Genomic DNA, 24,746 nt, shown 5'->3' on the forward strand with positions numbered 1-24,746 from the left:
AGTTGGTAGAGCGTTGGTTGGCCCATGGTCATGAGTTCAAACCTCACCTGATTTTTCAAATCTTGCTCCGACTTGTCAGGAAAAAGTGGCTGATCCAGCTAGGCTGCAATGCCTGGGCTGCCAAGCCTGAAAACATAATAATCGCGATACGTTAGCTGTAATCGCCAAGCAAGGACCTGCGCAGTGGGGCGATTATGCCAATCATGCCATTGCATGAAATGTTACTGCGTTTTGTGTTATAATTTTTTTTTTTGCTGACAGCTTCAAGAAGTGACAATACCGAAACCAACTTACTGCGTTTTGTGTTATAATTTTTTTTTTTGCTGACAGCTTCAAGAAGTGACAATACCGAAACCAACTTGGAGCCTGGATGTGCTACTAGTTCCGCTAGCCAGATGCCATTCCCCAGCATCCAACATAGAGGTTTTGTTGCATTTGATGTTGCCAGTTAAGCTGTTAAGGTCAAGTAACTGAAAATATTTCAAAAACTTGCAAAACTGGACCAAAACTAAATGTTTGCCTAACTTCAATGTGAGTGTAGCAGGCCACAAGTTGGAGTAAACCAATCAAATCTGCTTTTTGCTATTCGCATGTATCGGTCATTGCCTTGCCTGAATAATTACAAAAATATGCATTCGCGTATGCTATTTGAATTGACATATTTAAACTCAACAATTTCACAGCACTGCGGTTAGGTGCAAAGCGTTTTTTAACACTGTACATGGTAACGCAAAGCTTCTGCAAATAATGGCTGTGTTTGTAAAAATATACATGAGTGCAATAATTCGTCCAACCAAACACATTTTTACAATTTCCATTGCAAATGTTGGTCTTTCTTGTTTTCCAGACAAAAGTGCGAAATTATTGGATGCGCTTTCAAGATATCTCCAATCTCGACCCGTGCAATACGATCTACTGAGTGAGTAAATGATATGAATGCCAACAATGATATGAAATGCCAACGTAACAATTGTTGAGTTTGTTACGTCACACAACCATTGTTTGAACCGAACACTCAGTGCAGTTTTTTTCTCAATTGTGAAAAAATCTTGTAAAGGAAAGTCGTGTTTATTTCTGTCCTAATATTTATATTTTCTGATAATTTAAACGTTTTATATTGGATTGATTTGTTGGTTCTTGTGTTGATTAAATCCGACTTAAACGTGGGGAATTCTGTGCAAGAATAAAGTAAGTTTTATTTTAAATGATTTTATTAAAACTGGAAACCAGACATCTGCTTTTTAATAAACTTATTCCTGTTTTGTTTCAGATTTATTCCTGGATTTAAAGGAAATCCAAAAATGCCATCTAGAAAAACTCGCCCGGTTTTGTCCTCGGATGTTGAATTTTTCCCGAACCCGACTTCACTCAATCCTTGAGGTTTTATCGGAATTTTTACCAAAAGTTACAAGAAACGATTTGTGGCTGGTGATGAGTGTTTGCGACCTGAACTCCGAAGATTTAACGAATATTTGTGAAGCAATAAAAAGAATGGAATACGGGGTTTGTTCGGTTTTTGTTTATTTTCTGAATCAGTTTTTATTAAAATAAAAGCATTTTTTACCAAAGTTTTCGATTTTAAGAAAATTGACATAAAATATTTTTATTGTAGTTTAGGGAATAATTTTTGTTTGTGTATTTTTTACTCTTTTCCAGTTTTAATATTTGTTTATTCCTGGTTTAAAGAGAATCAAAACATTTCCTACAAACAATATTTATATTTTAAATAGTTGGAATATCTCGCCCTGAGTGGGAACGTCTTTCATCGAAGAGAAGATGTCGAAAAAATTTGTGGGATTTTACCGAAGGTTGGGAGGAGGTTGGATCTGAGTTACTGCGAATTGGGTCCGGATTCAATCAAGATAGTGGAGGACGCACTTGAGAATATGGAAGATCCTGTGAGGATTTAATTTGAAAGATTTATTTGTAAATTTTATTAAAATCAAAACTTTCGTGACTTTTCAGCCGGAAGTTGAGGGTTTGGATGATCAGTTCCCCCCCACCTCCGATCCTGACTCCAGTGGTTCGGATTGAAGCAGACGCTCAACACAAAAACTACCTCATGTTCCTCATAATTATTTGTGTTTTCGTGATTCCTCAAAAATAAATAAAATTAACAAAAACAAAACTTCCACCATTTTTTTTTCTTCCGCAGCGGTCACCAAGACCGAAACTTTAACGATGCCGGTAGGGTTTTTTAAACAAATAGAAATAAAATTAGGATTGAACACCGGGCCGATTTTTTTGGCAATTAAAATACGTGCAGTTTCAAAAACAGAGATTTACACTTTTGATTTAAAGATTTAATATTTTAGTTAATATCTGTTTGTAAATTGAGCACGTTACGACCAACCAATAGATGCGCGAATTTGATAAGTTTTCCAACTTCTGTCATTTCGTCAAAATTGTTTTTTTGTAACAAAATTAAATATCATGTTCGAATAAACACAAATTGAAAAGATATCACAAAATCAAGACAGCTTATGACAAGCAACGAATTAACAATTAGGAAAACGTGATTCGGGCTTGGGAAGAGTAATTTAACGTATCCTTTGTAATTTAGTTCACTGGAATCGCAGCTAGGGCAATAAAGGAGTCTGGACCTAGGCTTCTTTTTCATGTAGATACTCTAACACGTCACGAACGAACGATGGGGATTTCCCCGGCTCTTGCGTAGCTACTTAAACTTGCGTTTTCACGAGACTAAGCAATAGCACAACTCCAATATTAGGTTCATTATAGCACAAACCTTATTACGTACAAAGAGCGTCATGTTTTTTTGCGGGATTTGTTTGAAGGCCGTGAATTTCGACACTATAGGACATGTGTACCATTGTCTATCAGCACGTGGTGAACGAAACGTTTCGTTTATGTAAGATGTTTTCTTGTTTTCAAAATACCTTTGTGCAATGCCTTAATAATTATTTTAATACGGAAAGAATGATATTTCCAACAAACATGTTCAAAGCGCTGGTTTAACCACGCCAAGCATGAACCAAGGAAATCGACCGTTCGTGAGGCGGTTAGAGTATTGTCGCCGCACAATACATGTATATACTAAAAAGGCCCAAAGCGTATATAACTATCTTATGACCGAGAGTTAAAACCAAAGTCATTGTAATCACGCGTTCAACGCATATGTCCGAGTTGTGATGTCCAATAAAACATGGGAAAAAAAGAAGAACCAATTTCCGGTTTAGGTCAATTCCTGATCGGACAATTGAATAGAAAAAACTTGCCGAGCTGGTGGCAGGTGAAAAAATTGTACCCGGTAGAAGCAGCCACATTATAGATTTGTTATAAACCATGTAAATTGGGAAATAAAGTCATATAGGTAACTTAGGCAACAAAACTAACTGCGTAAATCAAGTTAAAATAATTACAGGCATTTCTTTGCCAAAATTTAAATACAAGTACTTCTTTCGCAAATGATAAATAAAGCTTAAATAAACATTACTACTTTTAGTTATTCGGAAAACAAAGTCAACCTAAACATAAACAACCTATTTAGGGCACTTAGATAATCAAGCTATATAAATAACTGACGTAATCGACCAAATCGGCCAACTTCAAGTTGCATTAAAGTTGCGCAACAACTCCAAATAGGGTATCAATACGTGTGGCCAACCGCAGACTACATAAGCAGAGCGACTAGCGCCTGCCAAATCAGTGTGTTTTAACTGTTGCTGTGTAAGGGTCTAGGCTGTTGGTTCTGCTTTAGTGCTCTCCATGTTTTGAAGAAACTTCTGTGCTGTATTATACTACTGGATAATCGACAATAAACGGATTTATGAACAACTTTGGACTGGTTTGAAGCTTAAAGGAGTTCTTTAACTCCAACAGTAACCTTGAGATAGCGAAGGCAAGTTGCCTACGAGGCCGAGTTGCCATCGAGACTCGGTCGGATCCTTTGGGTGCGAGGCCCGAGACGCAGTCGTACCCCACGGTCCCGCAGCGGGGGCGTACGCCGACAGTATCGACCACTTTTTTCCGACAAGTCGGAGCGAGATATGCAAAATAACCCCACCTGCTGGTATGTTTCAAACTAAAGGCAATGGGTTAACCAGACCCAACGCTCTACCAACTGAGCTACGCGATTTCAGAGATTTGAAGGTAGTTTATAATGGCCAAGATACACCGGTGAGTCAGCACACAACTTTACTAACGATCTACACATATACATCACTAACCATACCACGCAGAAATATATCGCGATATCATATGTGAAGGTTGGCTATTGCAGATGAGGTTGCCAAGTACGGGTTTTCACAGTAGAGCGATCCTGTCTAGTTCCTGCGTTAGTAATTCGTACAACCATAAACAACCATGTATTTGCCTGCGGTCGAGTCCAGACATCAGCTTGCATTCATTTTTTTTGATGTTACAGACAGTGATATCTGCATGTTAAAGGGATATCGTTTTTCTGACATTGTTTTATCCAAGTTGTCACACAGTTGGAATGTCCCCCGAAGCTACAGCCTTGACAATATGTGTAGAGTCCGCGCACTTGAAGTTGACAGTAGAAACACGTGACTGGTTTGTTCTTGTGTTCCTCATCAATGCGTCGGTCACATGACCAGGGGTTACTCTGGGGCATTCGTCGTTGGCAGACTTGGCAGCCCAGGGTGAAAGTTGAAGAGGATGAGAGAGATTGGATTGCAGGAACTCGGCTCAGTTTTACAACCTGAACGAAAATTACTTTCATCAACAAATGCGAAAAATAGTTTAATCTGTTGATGTCCTTGTGCAAGTTTCAAACTAAAAGTAATTGTACTGGTAATGGCATAACATAAACTAAAAAATTAACAAGAAAAGAATTAACTGCAAATTGAAACAAAACATACAGTAGTTATTCCACCTGAGCATGTTGTATCCATAACCTGTTCTTTGCCAACAAATCAAGGTAGGAGTTTTGCCAATGATCAATTGTCTCAACATCAATAGGAAGGTTATATGTGGATGGATAGGATGACATTGCAAGCAGCATACACACTGGACTTTGCACATCGTTCATTCCAGCAAAAAATCTGAAAATACATTGAATACAACACATGTAGCATGTTGAAACCTGTGAATGTTTTCAGAAAATAAAAAAATAAATTCAACACAAGAACTATTTTTGAGTGAATAAACATTCTTGTAAAGACTTTTTATCTATGTACAAGCAGTTGGCAGATTATTTTATCTCATTGTCTGGTGAGTGTTAGTTCTGTTGTTTTAAAAATATGCTGTTGATGAATCGTTGCATTTCTTTGTCAATTTCAAAAATACGATGTTTTGTCGGAATGTTTTAAACTGCACAAACCCCCCTCTAATTTGCTGACTCTTCTTTAATTGAATCGAGTGGAGCCGGCCAGAGAGTGGGACACACACTGATGACTCCATCTGAGATGTTAAGCTCCTCATCAGCAGGAGATGTTGAGGAAGAAGAATCCATCTCCTTGGTAACGACATTCTCATGCCACCTCCCACCGTGAGCAGTCAGGATTCGTTTTTCAGATTCATTTTCAATGTTCATTCCAGAAGGTGCATCTATTCGACCAAACTTTGATATCGCGTCCAGTTCGATGTCCTGAAAAAGACAGGAGATTGTTTCTTACATCTTTCATTACTTAGGGTGTGGTGCAACCTTAAAACTGTGTTCACAGCAACCATATGTTTAGCAACACAAAACACTGTGTCCTATCTATCTATCGATCACACCTCTCTCTGTTGGAAAGCTTCAGTTGGAACGAGATATTCGTGCTCAGACAAAAACTCAGCTTCTGATGTTATCCCACCATAACCAAACCTAAATCATTAAACTAGATTACAGACGATAATTTCCACTACATCAATTTTAGACATCTTGGTGTTTAATTGTAACACCATTAATAGTTTTTGCACGATTGTGTTGCAACAAACTTTGCATGATTTTATATTTGAGAATAATATCTGTAAACTACCCAGGGTCATCATCTGTCATGTAGAGATCAGGTTCTGATTGTCGTCCCCGAGCGATATCAGTGAGATAATCCTCTACCTCAAGTCTTCCATCATCAGAACATTGATCAGCTTCCCCAGCATGGATTGCTGAACCATTCAATGCATGTGAACCATGCAGTTCATCCTACAGCAAACACAAACCAGTCATTGTGTGTGGAAGCAATCTTGTTAACATTTATATCCGATTAGTGATAATCAATATTTGCCATGTTATGAACAAATACTGGTTTAACTTTAGAAAATCATTTTGTTTTTTAATCATCAAACCATGGTCACAAGAATCCTTCGATTCCATTCCCATAAAAAAACGTGGCTTTATTATATCTATTCCTACAACTGTCTGCATACCATGCATTTCGCAACTACTTATAAGGTGAAGATCTGCAACAATTGTTTATTCAGTAGCAGATATTACGTCACTAAAACCACCTCACCTTTTTCACAGTGAGTGAGTGCCTTTTGTTTTTGGCCTCTGCTTTTTCTAACTTTTCTGAAACTTCAGGTTGTGATTTGTTCAAATGAATCTCTTTGTTGAAAAAAACTCCAAGCAATTTCCACGTCCGAGCAACATTACAGAATCCACCTTTCAAAGCAACATCAGAGTTGTGTGAGCAAAGCTCTTCGAATGTCATTTTTGTCCCACTTCCATCTAAAACATAGTTTTTCGCAACAAACCTAAATTGGTTAAGAGTTAATTGCTCTACAACAGAGTCTGTCATAGTTGGATAATCATCAAAGTCAGAACTTGGTTTTAAATTAGACTTGGTGCTTGAAAATATTCTGAACTTTGATCTGGAATTAAGAAAGTTGTTTTGTCTTTGAAATGCAACTGGCGAAGAAGGACTGGAAATATTCAAACCGTCCAAATCAATCACGTCTTTTGATCCAGTTTTCCATCCAAATATTGTTGGTAATTTTGAAGCAGAACCAGTGGGACTCTGTGCCCTGGGTGTTAATGCTGTGGCTTGACTTGCGAGGGCGATATGACCACATGAGCTGATGGCAAGTCCACTACTCATGGCCTGCTTAGCTGGACAAGAAGCGTCAAGTAATGAATGCATCATGAGATGGCCATCTTTCGAACATGACAAAATAAAATTTGGATCTGACTTTTTCCAAACTATTCCAGAGGGGCTGTCTGTGTGATCCTTAAAATATGTTCGTTTGTTGTTTAAACAGTAAATTAATCAAAAAACAAATGGTTGTTTGATACAACTGTAACATAATTCATACCTGGAAATGTTCAAATGGGACACATTTCCTATGCAGATGCCAAATGTTCACGCTGAATTCAAGCATCATAGATATAGTGGCAAGTTGCTCGGGATGGTGGGGTCTCCATTTAACCGAAGCTACGGACGACATGGTTGGAACATTGTTTATTTCTTTCTCCCTGTTGTTTTCAATCGACCAAACCTGGAATGTGACAATTGGAAACATTGGAAAACAATATTTAACACCGACAATGATTAGATCCGTTACCAGCAATGACACGAAAAACACCTTTAACAGATGCAAAAACAGAGTTGAAAACTTATTCGTGTTATTACAATCACCCGCCTTTACCATATTATCACGCCATCCAGTGGCAAGAGTCATTTTGTGATCTGGTTCCGGGTGCCAGTCGAGAGTATACACAGATCCCTTGTGTGCGATAAACTGGTGAACGTAACCTGTAGGTCGCCTGTAATCCCATATCTAGTAACAACAACAACAAAAATTAACATAAAAACTTTTGGTGCAATATTCTAATTTGGTCTCACTAAAATGCTGAGTTTGCATTTAAACTGAGAACATTTTTAGTATCACAAGCACTGGTTTACTGTTTCACTGCATTTATATTTACCAAAAGGACAGACCAAATATTTCAAAAAAACTTTAAATTGGTTTAATATGTTAGAACAGTGTGGTCCAACTAAATTTCGTCGCAGGCCATAACAAACCGTTAGTTTATCCCGTGGGCAATTGTACATATGGATTTACAGATCGAAATTGCTATTACACGAATAGCACAACTCAATTTTTAATAAATGCGATTTGTGGTCGAGCAGCTTCTTTTAACGAAAGGGGTCGTGTAAACAGGAATTTGGTTGTGGCCATGCAAAGACAGTCGCACAAAGTTGTGTTTCAAGTCAGGTTACAATTCTCGGGCAAACAAAAATTAGAACACGGGCCAAAATTTGCCCGCGGGCCTGTAGTTGGACCACGCTGTGTTAGAATATAACAGTGAGGTGATTTTAACAAAAATCAATTTAATGTGAGATTCCTTGAGTCGGTTTGAGTTGTTTTATTTATTCTATGACATCCATGTGTTTCTGGCATTATTATTTTATTATATTTCCATGGTAACATGTTCACAACATGGCAGCATTAAATATCCAGATTCACTTGAAAATTGGCTGCAGGTATTTTTATATAAGTTAGCACACCCCTAAAACTTACTTGTACATAACCATTATCGAAGCTAGCAGCAAAAATAAAATATTCATGAGGATTGAACTGAACACTTCTCACGCCATCAGCTTTGCTTTGAAACGTGTAGGTACTTTCCCTTCTCCTCAAATCAAACAGCTTCATCGTTCCATCCTTAAAAAACAAATGATGCAGTGTTGCTTCTAAGCTTGTCATTTGAATAAACACATAATATATATATATTTTTATAAACTTTACACTTCGCTTTGACTTGTTTGCAGCCAAAAGCAAAATAACACTTATAACACAGAAAATTTCTAACAGAAAAATGTACGTGCTCCTGTAAGACGTGTTACAAGTTACATTGAGCACCAAACTAAACTTTATCGATCAAGATTTGTGATTGCGAAAAAGGCTTGTGTCACATAAAAATGCAAATTTGAACAAACTTGTCTTATGGTTTTGACAGGTCCCATCTATATAAGAAACACACTTTTATTTAAAAACTATACATATATATAACACCTGTGATCAAAGCAAAAGATTTCCTTCCGAGTTGTCAAACGAAACTTTTGTGACCGTGCGACGATGTTCAGACAATATAGCGAGCTTCTTCTCACGACCAGGAGTGTTTAAATCCCAAGCTACAACCGCTCCATTAGTAGCAGCAGTTGCGATCAAATTTTCATCCACGGGACTCCAACCCACGTCAGAACAACTCATGTTCAAACCCTGAAATGAAAAAACAAAACATTTTAATTAATTGTGTATGTGAGAACTAATTATGCTGATGAACAGCAATTGTAATCTTGAAAAATTAGGTCAAGCATGCAGCCACAGGTAAAAGCTAAATTGATTTCAATAACTTATGATGTATTATTTTGTTGGGTGGTAACTGGCTTTGGCCAGTCATGAGCAACGAAAAATACCAATATTCCTCCCTTAAAATACAACAGCAATTGCAAAAACCTACACTTATAACATGAAACGTAGCACAATCAGCACTATCAAACTCAGTGGCACACATTAATTCCATCGGAGCAAACCTGTTTTCTTCCAACATGAAGATTAAGGTGCTCGCTGAAACCATTAACCTCATCAACATGATAAATTTTCAACAGAGACCGTCCAGCGATGACCACTTTACTGTTGTCCTTACTGAGGCAAAGTGCATTCACTGCTGTTCCAACATCTATTGAAACAGCTTTGTTTCTCTTCATAATTTCAGAAACCTGCTTACGGTTAACTACATAAGTACTGTAGCAGCAAGTTCTTAAACAAACTAATTCCCGAGAAAATGTAAACAAACAAATTCGTCTCTTGCACGCTTCAGTGATTTTCCAACACGAACAACGATTTTATCCTCGCAACCAGAACATTAACTTTTCCAATGCTGATTGCTGACTGGCAATAATTACCTAATTTTTTTGTACACACAAAATAGACAGATTGAATCAAGTTGATATACATTTTGCATGAACGAGCAATATTCTTAATTAATCAGAATTGCTCTTCTGGCACTTAGTTTCTAACGTGTTTATTGGAAACCAACGTTTTGTCTGCCATCCGGCGAGACTTCTTCAGGGTTATGTCAACAGTAAAGCATCACGCACATAAAACACTAAAAACGTAGGAAAAACGCAGGAAAAACACAAGGAAAAAGGAATAGATAACACTGGCACCGCTTGCATCGTCACGTGAACCAGGTGTGTAGCGGGGCGTAACATTTACAACAAGTTGTTGTATACAGCAGGAAAATATACGCATTGCTCCTTATCGTTTATGCAATTGTCGTTTTTATGGATGTGGAGCGTCTCCAGGAACAGACGTTTTGTATGATCGTCCCCCATCTCTAAGATTTGCACGTCATCAAAGTTAACTCGGTGGCCGAGTGTGGCTGTTTTTTTATGTTCTTGCATTCCCTTTTGAAGTGACACGTTTTGTGAGATTTATAAAACTGTTAACTCGGTGGCCGATGCACACGATGCAATTATGAGTAAAAAAATGTTACATCAGTGGAAGAATCTGGGATGTTCACAGTTTTATAAATCTCACAAAACGTGTCACTTCAAAAGGGAATGCAAGAACATAAAAAAACAGCATCTAACAATATTTCACATAATACAGGAAGCATACAAATTTTCACAGTGAAATATTTACAAACTACACGAATTTGTCGCGCAACTGCATACAATGTTTTGAACCTGACAAGAAAAGAAAAACAGGAAACTGTTGTTCTAAAATAAGTAAAACTTGGGAACAGAAAAGTTTTGTTTCTTTGCAGAAACTTTTCTGTTGGCCGGGGAAATCGAACGTGCTCTCATCGTCCGGTGAGCAGCTCTGAAAAATCAATATTTCAGTGTTCCTGTATTTTAACGCACACTACGAGGCATTTCCTACCCGTTAACATGTAAGGTGTTTCCCCTCGTTTGCGATGTGTGAGGTCTTGGCGGCCCTGAATAAAGAAAGCTTGATATTTTTATGATTGAAACAAACCCCAGAACTTTTGCTGCATGAAAGCTTGTGTCTAAGCTCAGTAGAAATGTGCGTTAACACAAATTGTAACGAACTTACTCCTCTTTTCTTTAACAATCGGCAAACCGATGGTCGCCTGTCGTTTAAACTCGGCCACAAACTCATCAGACACTTTTCCATCTTCACCCAAATTATCCGTAAGAGTGACGTAAAGGCCTTCAGTCGCTCTACATGACGTCATCAACTCTCTGCTCGCCGTTCGGTTGAAAGATAAATATCCTAAAAATGTCATCATAAAGTTTAAACCACGTGGAAATAGATAAATGTCAATGTAATACATAAGGTAATAGGGAAACCAAGTGCATGTTTTCCTAAACAATCTCACGTTATTTTGTCACCCGACAACTCCATAGAAATCATATATAGACAACCAACCTAATGCCTGGGCAGCAGTTTGTCGAATCAACTGATTCTCCGACTTCACTTTACCAAGAAGTTTCTCCACAGCGCCGCAAGTGACGATGGCTTCAGGTACGCCCGCCCTCGTGTGGGCGAGTGACGCAAGATAATCCGCTGTAATACGTCATCATTACGTCATCTTTCTTTCATGTGAAACTACAAATCACCCAAAAAGTCGAATATATATTTCAACACGTACCTGCCATTGCCACTACGTCATCGTTGACGTCATCGAGGAAGTTGACGAGCGTAATGACGCCTCTAGCGGAAGATTCGACAAGGGAAGTGTTTGTTATGATGCGAGCGAGAACAACCAGCTGTTAAATACACAACTGCTATAACTTAAAACCACTTCCTCCACGCTTTCGTCCCACATAAACCACAAGGTTTATATTATTGCATGAGGTTTTAATTCATCTCACAAAGCTTTCTCAGATACAAGATATTTCTTTCCAACTTTACCTGAAAAGCTGCGGTAGTTTTAAAAATTGGATCCTTGCACCGAAATAAATCCTCAAACGTTATGAGGCTCAAACCACCCAAGCGTGAAATCCGTTGTTGTTGTTGGATTCGGTTGAATGCGAACATGGTTAGTGCGGATACTGCTTGTAATTTCACCGCCTTAGAAAGAACAAAACAATTGTTAGTAAAAATTACTTCCAATTCGTTCACACATAAACTATGCACACGCAATTAACTTTATCGCCAATTATTTGTACGTAAATTTCAATAGAAAGTAAATACCCTGGCTTAAAGCAAGCTTCGCAGATTCAACAGGAGTTGTGGGAAACAAGTAGTAGAGGTGGGGATTACCCACCCGGTACTATATATTGAGCATTCTTTATTACATCACATAGGTTTTACAACAAACCCACCATACTGGGCGAGTTGCAGACTTGCAGAATAATTTCGAATCCGAATCCGTCCAATTCGTTCCGTTTGTCTTCGTTCTCCTGACAACCGCTAACAAGACACGATAAACAATGGAGAAGATCGACCTTTAGAACAAACATCTTTTGTTTAATCGCGACTCTATGACGTAATTTCTGGCATCGCGTCACCTGCATCTTCTCGTCACGTGACGTTTTCCACACTCTGTTGACCAGCAGCTCAATGGCGCCCTCTTCGGCAATTGTGAGTTGTGAGTTCTTGTTGTTATGTGGGCTACACCTGGACCGATGTGAAAATAAAGTGAAATAATAATCAACAAATTTATCGAAAACAAACTTTAGGAAATTCACTGATTTTACAAACACAAAATATTGGATTCTGAACGAAAGTTAAAGCTCCCTCTAATGCTTTAGAAAACAAAAAAGCTTCACGCGCAGCCATTGTCGTTATAATAATACCTGAAATGCACGTTACAGAGGTAGGAAAAATTGTCACGCACCAATGCACATCTTGTTGATAGCATCCAGTGTTCCCATGACGACTTTCCGACTGGTTTTCTCCAACCTGAGCAATCGGATGAGCGGAGGGATAGTGTTGTCACGTGACAAACGCGCCTGACTCGATGAACTTTTCCAGCTCCATGCTGCCACCGCCTGGCAACCTACAAACGAGTCAATACATTCCAGCCATTGACATCATAAAATCGTTTTGCTAAAATACTCCGCGAAGAATCTTTTTAGCGACAACTTCCACTGATTGGGATCTTGTGTTTCCTGAACTCATTTTGTTTTACCGACATACACTGTTTTATTTTTAATATTATTCGTTTGTTTTATTTCAAATATCAGAAATAAAGCAACTTTTTACCGATCAACTGAAGCGTGTCGGATTTGCTGAGTAACATGTCAATGATTTGACTCGTCCCGATTCTGCGAGCAATTGCTCTCTGCTGCTCAGGGTGGTGACCAGCCAACGACCACAGTGCGCATGCCCCGCGTTCCTTCACCTCATCCGACCAAATCTGTTACGAAAATGACAGTTGATGGAAATCTTTACATTGGGTTGATTAATATTTTTTTTCAAAATGGAAAGGAAAAATCAAAAAATGCCGTAAAAGAGTTCCACTAAAAGTCACAAGGTTTCAATAAAAAAATTCTTTAAACTTGACAAACTTGATTTTTGTAACTTCATTCTCTACTTAATTGAAACAGACGACACAGAGCGGTCGGAGCTTCTTCTAACGACGCCTCGTGTTGGGCTCCCTGGTTCCCTCTAGTAATGCATCCAACAGCAAGCGCAGCTTTCATCTGAGCGGGAATGCAATGACCTCGCAATATCGCCACCAGCGGCGCTAAGACTCCGATTTGAACAAACTCGTTCTGCGTGAAATCTTCGGTTAACTTTTCAACTTTCTGACATTTAGAAAACAACAAAAAAGACCAATTTAATATTTCCATAAATCTTTTGTAAAAACAACACCGGCCAAACAAAATGATTACTGCAAGCAATATAACAACGACTTCACTTCTTGACTGAAATTATTCAATTCTTCAACGGGTTCAAAATCCCGCAAGTGTGGATTAATATTTAGGTCACAATTCACAACAAGCTTCATCCCCACACCCGTTATACCTGGTTGTCCTGGTTGTCATCGCAAACAGCAGCAATCGCGTCAGCAGTCGCCGTCTGAAGCGAATCGCCCTTCACCGTGAGAAAATCAACCAGGAACCCGGAAGCTCCACACTCCATAATTCTCCGCTGGATGTCGCCCGCACCACTCGTGTCTCCCCGACAGAGTGAAGCCAGGGTGTTGATGACGTTGACAAGCACATCCACAACCTGGAACAATACAAGCTGGAAAGTTACAATTACCTCAAATTCCATGGGAAGTATACGACGGACGTGAGGCATCGGTTTTAAACTAACTGCAAAATTTAATCAAGAATTCCCCTCCTGTATTTCTGACTCACGTCAACTTGGAGGAGTTCAACTAACGGCCGGATACCACCATGTGCGGCGATGCGTGACGCGTTGTCATCCACGTGGGCGAGATCCGAGAGAACGACAGAAGAACGCGATTGAATCTCGCATCTCTCATCCGTAGATTCCAGATCCTGGTTCTCCGGATCATGATCGTGGGAGGCCATGGGTTTCAACAGAGAAATAAGTGCTGCGAAAAATAGTTCCCGATTGAAAAGAAACAAGTCTGACCAATCGACGGCATATTCAATACATTTTACACTTAACTTAATCAAATGCTGCACGATAAGCATACATTGCACAAATTACATAATTTTTACGCAAAGTTAATGCAGACATGAACAGAAAACGTGATACATAAAATAGCACCGATAAAACCATGAGGGTTTCCGAGTCAGACACACAAGTTCTCTTCCGTGTTCACGTGGTTTTCAAAAATACTGAACTGGTATTCAAGTACGATTTCTATCCCGACAAAAGTGAAATATTAACCACGTGACTTAACACTTACTTGGAATCGCGCCAGCGTTCGCAATCTCAACTCTGACGTCATCCTGTTCCGACATGAGGCAAATAACAGAACAAGCGAGTGATCTTATGGGAGAAGTTGTCTCGTCTTCCAAATCCTTCCCTAAACCTTCAACACAAATGTTCACTGAGTCCTCGACCACAAAGTTCGATGGTTTGGGATTTCTGGAGTTACAACTTGGACTCCAACCCCAAACACACACTCGGTGCATCCGCGTAAAGATTTAACGAAGCTTATTGCGGGAATAAAAACGTTGCAGCGACATCTAGCGGTAAACAACACATGTCTTTTAGTGAGTGCCAGTCAGGTTTAGTGGATGTTTCGACCATTAGGTTTCATCCCTGCAGCTTTTGGGCCAGTGACGAAACATCCGGGCGAACACCACGCACAGTCGCCGGGATAGCTTTATATTTAATTTACCCGACGAAAAACATGTGTCCACATTGACCACAGTTAAAAACGAACCAGAATCAAGGGACATGGTTCCTGACTTGGGTCTTTTTCTTGCGCTCCGGAGCAAATTAACAAGAGGAGGAACTGCATCAACCGCCAACAGAGGGCGCCAGTAAGTCGGTGTGCGATGAAGCAGAACCTCGAGGCAACGAAGCGAAGCGTCTTGGCGGGAAACGAATCGGCATTCCAGCATTTCTTAAATAGAGAATTTGTTTTTTGTGAGGTTGCAATAATGTTAGGGAATAATAAATAAATAAATTGTCACATTTTCCACACACAGAGTTTCTGACTTATTCCGAAAATAAACAACATTTACACAAATTTACAACATACAACCGATGAAACCAAAGTTCCAAAAAGAGTCATCCACCCTGTTATTAAATTGGTGAATACATACGCATATACACAAAGCATCGTCAGCGTAATTTCAGTATGTCATGGTGCTATTACGCAACCATTGACGTCACTCACCAACTAATGCTGGCCACACGTTTAAACTTTCCTTGTCATCACCATCCTTCCTCCCCTCCAAACTAATCAAACATTTGATGACGTCAGTGTTGTAACTGGGGGTGCTCTTGTCACGGGACCGTCATTGTTGACGTCACGCGATCGCACGGTGGCGCCAGACTTGATGGGAAATTTGAGGCAATCGTGCGCCCCACTTGAGGCAGCAACGAGCAGTGGTGTAGCGTTGTCCCTGTTTCAACAACATTGGTGAAGGCGCTCGACGTTATATTAAGCACAAAAAGCCTGATCGGAATTCATGGCAAAGGAGAGTCAGGGTTCGAACCCCGGTGTGGTAAAAGATCAGCAGCTGTTTTTCATTAAATTCCCATTTTCGTGACGTATTTGTTTCATTGATGACGAAATTAGCAGTGGTTGGATACCGGGTTAGTTTAAATAAGTGCATATACACAGGGATGAGTAAGACCTAACCCGAATATCGTACGTGGAATGCGCTCCACTCAGATTGTAACAACTTCGCTAGGAATCACACACCCGTTTATATAATAATGTCACTGTTTCTTTTGAGACCAATTAGAATTGATGACGCGACTCTAGCAATATATGATAAATGTGCGGCAAGTTGAAAGTAAAAATAAACTAGGTTGATATATACTGGTTAGTGCAGTAATTATGGATGTGTGTTAGATCTGCGGACACATGCACGCACTGTTTCAATCTATAAAGGTCTCATCAGTGCAGCTGGTGACTGTGACACTGGCTGGGACAACTTGGATACTGACAGGGACACAGATTTTAATTTCAAGGTGTCTGTGGTGTAAGTGTGCATGGTAGTCTACAAGCTAGCCCAGTGCCACAGTCACACCAAACTGCACTGATGAGACCTTATAGGATGAAATATTGTGTGCACGTGTCCGCATTTCTCATGGATTCTTATGGCTCTTTACTGCTTGTAAGGAAGAAACACATTTAGTGCTTGTTTTGTAGTTTGACTGATTCTGTTTAAAGTCAGAATACTGCACTTCATTATAGATATTTTGATAACCCAACCCCCGTTTTGCCATTGTGAATTATTAAACATATATGTTTATGCATGTCTTATGGCCTCGGCATATCCCAGCATGGAAACTCGTTATCACACGATCATCTAAAATCCACCAACCTGTGATCCACTCAGCAAAAGATTTCCATGAGAGTTGTGACACTTTCGTGACCGTGTGACCAACATTCAGACAATATAGCAAGCCAGAAGTGTTTAAATCCCAAGCTACAACCGCTTCATTAGTAGCAGCAGTTGCGGTCAAGTTTACATCCACAGGACTCCAACCCATGTCAACTCATGTTTAAGCCCTGAAATTAAAAAAAATGCTAATTATGTGTTAGGACAAACATGTTGATGACCAGGTACTGTGATCATGTCAAATGTTAGGCTTAGTGAATTATGTCAACTATATGATTTTATTGGGTGATGACTAGCAACATGTTACAATACAAACTTATTGATGTTTGTTGTTTAAACAAACATTTGCCTGAATACTCAGGGCTATAGGGTGAGCAATTCTTACCACAAACAAATCAAAGTTTGGGTCAACTTCTGACATTGTAAATGCAAGTTGAATTATAACCACAATTACTTTAATCATTATCACAGCTTTGTTTTGACCCCAAACTTATTGTACCTCACTTTTGCCTTCATTTTAACACATACCGCAGGTTCAAGTATTTTCCCATGGATCATCATGAGATCACAAACAAAATAACATAAATTTGTCTTATCAGACTTACCAGAAGCAGTGTTTCCACAAACTATTTGAGCAGTCGGTTGGGATTTGAGAACTGCAAATAAATCATTAAACGAAGTTGGTCGGATCCATGAAGTTCCACCATTAAATAATTTAAGCCTGGTTGCTTTTAGTTGCACTAACCTGACCTTTTTAAGGTCCTAAGAAACAAAAACTGTTAAATATTTCTTGAGATACAATGTTGTTTAATTAAAGTATTTGTTGGTAACAGAAAAGGAATCAGGAAGTTTGTACATTTTATTGCATGTTGTACCTCAATGTCTGAACATTTTTCCAGCAGTTTTGGGTGAGCATCTGTTGCAGAAGATTTCATTGCATCAAGTATGGGACGATATCCTGTACAACGACAAATGTCTCCATCAAAACTATCTTTGCTCGGTTGGAGTTGGATCTTCTGGTAAAAGGCTAAAAAGACGAGAGGGTTACTTTATGGTTTTATTGGCAACTACAAGTAAACATGCATATACTGCAATGATTTAATATAATAAGCACAGTTGTGTTTGAAAGGCCAGAAAAACATACTCTGAATAACCCACCACAAATTCTCTGTGTATTCTAATTTATAAGCGAACCTGTACATATTCATGACGAAGCCAGGAGTGCAATAACCACACTGTGAACCATCGAACTCAGCTACACGAGTTTGTATTGCATTGTAGCCATCTCTTCGTGACCCAAGTCCTTCCACAGTTGTTACTCTGCACCCGTCCACTGAAGCAAGCAGGCTGAGGCACTAAATACATTTGTCAATACATAAATTTTTTTTAATGTGCATTTTTATGTCAAACACAGTAAAATTAGTTAATGAATAGAAAGCATCTGCATATCAGTTATGATTAAACAACAAACCAAAACATAGAGTTTAACTTTTAACATTCACCGAGTTTACAGCTTCTATCTTTCCAGGAGTTTTCTCCATGGCAACCACGCAACATCCACATCCACTCCCTCATAACACATCACTTTTGTTCCAGTGAGTCCTGGTTGTGATCGGAGCCATGAGTTCAGGCTCATCATGGGATCCACATCATCAACTGAACAAAGCAAACAGGTTTAATACAACTAATAATTTCTACTTCTATCTTTAACAAACATGTCCACATTTTTTGTGTTATCTGTTGCCAACAACTAAAATTAACTAAATAAAAATGCATTAAAAAGCTAAAAAAAGAAATGCAGAAGATTTTTGCATATAAGCTTCAACAAACCTGTATACAGTTGTCCATTTACATGGAATGATATTGAGGTGCTTGTCACTGTACCAAGTATAACCACCGAAAGTGGATGCATAGAAAGTTTTGTCCCACGTATTTAAGAAATTCCTACAAAATCTTGTTGACAAAAAATGCACCATCGGTTTTGTATTAAAATTTATAACCTTTTACAATGGGGTTGAGAGATAAAATATAAAAAAGACAAACCACAGCAATTAATTCATGGATGGATCCCGGATTGGAAAGTTTGTTTTATTGCGCGGATTTTGTTTTTGGCGATCGTTGATTGTGCGGACGATCGCAACGTTTTTTTCATATGTTAATGCATTACAGACAACTATGGAAAACAAGTAGAAGTTGCAGAGTTGTTCGTAAAAATTACAGTGTCAAATAAAAATATAAGTAAAGTGATCGAGAAAGTGGTCAAATATGAAATACTGCCAAATGCAAAAACTGTCTGCAAGAATTTGTCAGAAACAACCAATCTGGGGGCTTACCTATCTAACAACTAATTCTAAAACTGACTACACAAAAACATGATGATAAATCTTGATAATATAAATTTAAATTAACGTGAAAACAAACTTTCGCACGTCAGGTAATACACAAAAGCTTTCACAGCATTGGAATTAAACTCCGCTGGTGAACTCTCTGCGACGCTTAGCTGAAAAGACTGCTGTCATTTCGGCGAAATTTTTTTTTATATCAACGAAATATTTTTCACGCATGACTGAACACAACTTCAACGGATTTACCAAAAACAAAACACAAGTATATGGACAAATTAGAACATAATGACCATTCAAAAACATCAATGTAACTTTGGCACACCACCATGATCAATTCACACTATTTTGTTTTCACAAAATGTTTATACTGAGGCAGCAATGCTTGTTAATTTGGATGCGAACTTAAACAAAGCATCAAGTGGAGAAGTCGCTTGATATAGGCGAACATTTGAAACCTTTCCGGGCCGCAGGATTTTTTTTAATTTTGCACAGAGCTTGCCTAAAGCATGCAGATGAATGTGGTATAAGTTAAAATCCCAACAGTTTTCAAGTTTCCCAGCGAAATGAACTTAACTGCAGGTCACCCGCTGTGACGTCATTGAGCCCTTTACGCGCGTACAGGTTGGCGACAAGGCCTATCGTACAGGCGAACATTTGAAACCTTTCCGGGCCGTAGGATTTTTTTAAATTTTGCACAGAGCTTGCCTGGAGCATGCAGATGAACGCGGTATAAGTTAAAATCCCAACAGTTTTCAAGTTTCCCAGCGAAATGAACTTAACTACAGGTCACCGGCTATGACGTCATTGAGCCCTTTACGCGCGTACAGACTGGCGACAAGGCCTCTCATACAGGCCAAAATTTGAAACCTTTCCGGGCCGTAGGATTTTTTTATATTTTGCACAGAGCTTGTCTGGAGCATGCAGATGAACGCGGTATAAGTTAAAATCCCAACAGTTTTCAAGTTTCCCAGCGAAATAAACTTAACTACAGGTCACCCTTTGTGACGTCATTGAGCCCTTAACGCGCGTACAGACTGGCGACAAGACCTCTCATACAGGCGAACATTTGAAACCTTTCCGGGCCGTAGGATTTTTTTATATTTTGCACAGAGCTTGCCTGGAGCATGCAGATGAACGCGGTATAAGTTAAAATCCCAACAGTTTTCAAGTTTCCCAGCGAAATGAACTTAACTGCAGGTCACCCGTTGTGACGTCATTGAGCCCTTTACGCGCGTACAGACTGGCCACAAGGCCTCTCATACAGGCGAACATTTGAAACCTTTCCGGGCCGTAGGATTTTTTTTAATTTTGCACAGAGCTTGCCTAAAGCATGCAGATGAATGTGGTATAAGTTAAAATCCCAACAGTTTTCAAGTTTCCCAGCGAAATGAACTTAACTGCAGGTCACCCGCTGTGACGACATAGAGCTCTTCACGCGCGTATAGGCTGGCCACAAGGCCTCTCATACAGGCGAACATTTCAAACCTTTCCGGGCCGTAGGATTTTTTTATATTTTGCACAGAGCTTGCCTGGAGCATGTAGATGAACGCGGTATAAGGTAAAATCCCAACAGTTTTCAAGTTTCCCAGCGAAATGAACTTAACTGCAGGTCACCGGCTATGACGTCATTGAGCCCTTTACGCGCGTACAGACTGGCGACAAGGCCTCTCCTACAGGTGAACATTTTAAACCTTTCCGGGCCGTAGGATTTTTTTATATTTTGCACAGAGCTTGTCTGGAGCATGCAGATGAACGCGGTATAAGTTAAAATCCCAACAGTTTTCAAGTTTCCCAGGGAAATGAACTTAACTGCAGGTCACCCGTTGTGACGTCATTGAGCCCTTTGTGCGCGTACAGACTGGCGACAAGGCCTCTCATACAGGCGAACATTTGAAACCTTTCCGGGCCGTAGGATTTTTTTATATTTTGCACAGAGCTTGCCTGCAGCATGCAGATGAACGCGGTATATGTTAAAATCCCAACAGTTTTCAAGTTTCCCAGCGAAATGAACTTAACTACAGGTCACCCGTTGTGACGTCATTGAGCCCTTTACGCGCGTACAGACTGGCGACAAGGCCTCTCATACAGGCGAACATTTGAAACCTTTCCGGGCCGTAGGATTTTTTTTATATTTTGCACAGAGCTTGCCTGGAGCATGCAGATGAACGCGGTATAAGTTAAAATCCCAACAGTTTTCAAGTTTCCCAGCGAAATGAACTTAACTACAGGTCACCCGTTGTGACGTCATTGAGCCCTTTACGCGCGTCCAGGTTGGCCACAAGGCCTCTCATACAGGCGAACATTTGAAACCTTTCCGGGCCGTAGGATTTTTTTTAATTTTGCACAGAGCTTGCCTAAAGCATGCAGATGAATGTGGTATAAGTTAAAATCCCAACAGTTTTCAAGTTTCCCAGCGAAATGAACTTAACTACATGTCACCCACTGTGACGACATAGAGCCCTTCACGCGCGTATAGGCTGTGCACAAGGCCTCTCGTACAGGCGAACATTTGAAACCTTTCCGGGCCGTAGGATTTTTTTATATTTTGCACAGAGCTTGCCTAAAGCATGCAGATGAATGTGGTATAAGTTAAAATCCCAACAGTTTTCAAGTTTCCCAGCGAAATGAACTTAACTACATGTCACCCACTGTGACGACATAGAGCCCTTCACGCGCGTATAGGCTGGCCACAAGGCCTCTCGTACAGGCGAACATTTGAAACCTTTCCGGGCCGTAGGATTTTTTTATATTTTGCACAGTGCTTGCCTGGAGCATGTAGATGAACGCGGTATAAGTTAAAATCCCAACAGTTTTCAAGTTTCCCAGCGAAATGAACGTAACTGCAGGTCACCGGCTATGACGTCATTGAGCCCTTTACGCGCGTACAGACTGGCGACAAGACCTCTCATACAGGCGAATATTTGAAACCTTTCCGGGCCGTAGGATTTTTTTATATTTTGCACAGAGCTTGTCTGGGGCATGCAGACGAACGCGGTATAAGTTAAAATCCCAACAGTTTTCAAGTTTCCCAGCGAAATGAACTTAACTGCAGGTCACCGGCTGTGACGACATAGAGCCCAACAGTTATTAAGTTGAAAACTAAAAATAGGTTTTGACCACCAGGTATCATAATGAAATAGGAAAGTGACGTTCTTCTGGTAAAAAACAACAAATATACACCTTTTGTTTAAATAAGATTAACTAAACAAATTTCCCGCTAACCTACATCTTACACCCCACACAAACATATACAGCATTCACTTCCATACCATATGTACAGGGAGTTTCTGAGCGGATATCTAGAATACTCAACGCCACTGGAGTAAAAGTTGTTATGAAACCGGTGTGCACTTTAGAAAACATGTTTCCCAAAACCAAAGACCATATTTCCATGCTTCAAATGACCGGTGAAGTTTACTAAATGCCTTGTCTTGATTGTAACACTGTGTATATTGGCCAGATTAAGCGCAATTAAACGTCCCGTATTAAAGAACACAAGGCAGCCATACGCAATATGGAACCCAATAAATCTGCTCTATGTGCTCACATGCTTGACACCGACCACCGTATCCATTGGAAGGAAGCTAAAGTATTTAAACAAGAAACAATTTTGGCAAAACGGTTGGTTGTGGAAAATTATTTTTTAATTCGCTGCCTAATGTGGTAAATCGCAGTGATGGAAAAATACTCTCGCCCGTGTTCCGCAATTTCGCCCGTAACCATTCATGACATTTTGTTTCCTATGTTTGGCCTTTTGACCCGTGATCGATATTGTCCATTCATTTATGTCCCGCTGTGTTTTAGCTGTTGCGGCCTTTTGTACTTTTTCGTCGCTGAATTTCTTTGCCCTTTGGTTCGCAATCGCTACTGTGATTGTTTTATTCTCTGAAGAATCCTAGTCGTACGTGCAGGCGAAACGTCAGAAAATACAATTTTTTTTTCAACAAAAGGTGTATATTTGTTGATATTGAGCCAGAAGAACGCCACTTCCATATTTCAGTATTCAAGTTTCCAAACGAAATGAACTTAAATGCAGGTCAACGGCGGTGACGGCGTAGAGCCCTTTAAGCGTGTATAGGCTGGCCACAAGGCCTATCGTACAGGCGAACATTTGAAACCTTTCCGGGCCATGAGATTTTTTTAAATTTTGCACAGAGCTTGCCTGAAGCACGCAGATGAACGCGGTATAAGTTAAAATCCCAACAGTTTTCAAGTTTGCCAGGGAAATGAACTTAACTGCAGGTCACCGGCTATGACGTCATAGAGCTCTTATCGCGCGTATAGGCTGGCCACAAGGCCTATCGTACAGGCGAACATTTGAAACCTTTCCGGGCCGTAGGATTTTTTTAAATTTTGCACAGAGCTTGCCTGAAGCATGCAGATGAACGCGGTATAAGTTAAAATCCCAACAGTTTTCAAGTTTCCCAGGGAAATGAACTTAACTGCAGGTCACCGGCTATGACGTCATAGAGCTCTTATCGCGCGTATAGGCTGGCCACAAGGCCTATCGTACAGGCGAACATTTGAAACCTTTCCGGGCCGTAGGATTTTTTTAAATTTTGCACAGAGCTTGCCTGAAGCATGCAGATGAATGCGGTATAAGTTAAAATCCCAACAGTTTTCAAGTATCCCATCGAAATGAACTTAACTGCAGGTCACCGGCTATGACGTCTTAGAGCCCTTAACGCGCGTATAGGCTGGCCACAAGGCCTATCGTACAGGCGAACATTTGAAACCTTTCCGGGCCATGAGATTTTTTTAAATTTTGCACAGAGCTTGCCTGGAGCATGCAGATGAATGCGGTATAAGTTAAAATCCCAACAGTTTTCAAGTTTCCCAGCGAAATGAACTTAACTGCAGGTCACCGGCTATGACGTCTTAGAGCCCTTAACGCGCGTATAGGCTGGCCACAAGGCCTATCGTACAGGCGAACATTTGAAACCTTTCCGGGCCATGAGATTTTTTTAAATTTTGCACAGAGCTTGCCTGAAGCATGCAGATGAACGCGGTATAATTTAAAATCCCAACAGTTTTCAAGTTTCCCGGCGAGATGAACTTAACTGCAGGTCACCGGCTATGACGTCATAGAGCTCTTAACGCGCGTATAGGCTGGCCACAAGGCCTATCGTACAGGCGAACATTTGAAATCTTTCCGGGCCGTAGGATTTTTTTAAATTTTGCACAGAGCTTGCCTGGAGCATGCAGATGAACGCAGTATAAGTTAAAATCCCAACAGTTTTCAAGTTTCCCAGCGAAATGAACTTAACTGCAGGTCACCGACTGTGACGGCATTGAGCCCTTTACGCGCGTACAGGTTGGCGACAATGCCTATCGTACAGGCGAACATTTGAAACCTTTCCGGGCCATGAGATTTTTTTAAATTTTGCACAGAGCTTGCCTGGAGCATGTTGATGAACGCGGTATAAGTTAAAATCCCAACAGTTTTCAAGTTTCCCGGCGAGATGAACTTAACTGCAGGTCACCGGCTATGACGTCTTAGAGCCCTTAACACGCGCATAGGCTGGTCACAAGGCCTCTTGTACAGGCGAACATTTGAAACCTTTCCGGG

The 24,746-nt window shown here is 40.0% G+C and overlaps 2 protein-coding genes and 1 pseudogene across 3 annotated transcripts in view; 1 reads left to right on the forward strand and 2 right to left on the reverse strand.

The window, feature by feature from the left end:
- The window catches only part of LOC145903197 (protein NLRC3-like), a 223,617-nt gene that overhangs the window by 58,299 nt on the left and 140,572 nt on the right, over window positions 1–24,746 (forward strand). The window contains exons 5-9 of the mRNA XM_082991264.1: window positions 331–423; window positions 848–919; window positions 1,271–1,503; window positions 1,731–1,898; window positions 1,966–1,991. Of these exons, the coding sequence (XP_082847390.1) occupies window positions 331–423; window positions 848–919; window positions 1,271–1,503; window positions 1,731–1,898; window positions 1,966–1,991 (592 nt within the window). The remainder of the gene's footprint in view (window positions 1–330; window positions 424–847; window positions 920–1,270; window positions 1,504–1,730; window positions 1,899–1,965; window positions 1,992–24,746) is intronic.
- LOC145902538 (GATOR2 complex protein WDR24-like) lies at window positions 4,146–9,688 on the reverse strand (annotated as a pseudogene). Its single transcript, XR_014402614.1, has 11 exons — window positions 9,444–9,688; window positions 8,923–9,129; window positions 8,428–8,571; window positions 7,546–7,683; window positions 7,219–7,401; window positions 6,420–7,133; window positions 5,946–6,109; window positions 5,704–5,791; window positions 5,325–5,572; window positions 4,859–5,027; window positions 4,146–4,684 (listed from the first exon to the last, which is right to left on the reverse strand). The product of XR_014402614.1 is annotated as a GATOR2 complex protein WDR24-like (transcript).
- LOC145901691 (ankyrin and armadillo repeat-containing protein-like) lies at window positions 10,794–18,074 on the reverse strand. Its single transcript, XM_082989455.1, has 18 exons — window positions 18,027–18,074; window positions 17,438–17,859; window positions 16,815–17,002; window positions 15,656–15,884; window positions 15,197–15,379; window positions 14,714–14,839; window positions 14,193–14,392; window positions 13,855–14,061; window positions 13,428–13,634; window positions 13,090–13,246; window positions 12,718–12,883; window positions 12,393–12,495; window positions 12,207–12,329; window positions 11,794–11,952; window positions 11,531–11,648; window positions 11,308–11,445; window positions 10,972–11,151; window positions 10,794–10,852 (listed from the first exon to the last, which is right to left on the reverse strand). Exons 5-18 carry the CDS (start codon window positions 15,375–15,377, stop codon window positions 10,794–10,796), a joined length of 2,124 nt encoding a protein of 707 aa, XP_082845581.1. The 5' UTR covers window positions 15,378–15,379; window positions 15,656–15,884; window positions 16,815–17,002; window positions 17,438–17,859; window positions 18,027–18,074.

Source organism: Ascidia mentula, chromosome 5, assembly GCF_947561715.1.
Source record: "Ascidia mentula chromosome 5, kaAscMent1.1, whole genome shotgun sequence".
Classification (NCBI taxonomy): Eukaryota; Metazoa; Chordata; class Ascidiacea; order Phlebobranchia; family Ascidiidae; genus Ascidia; species Ascidia mentula.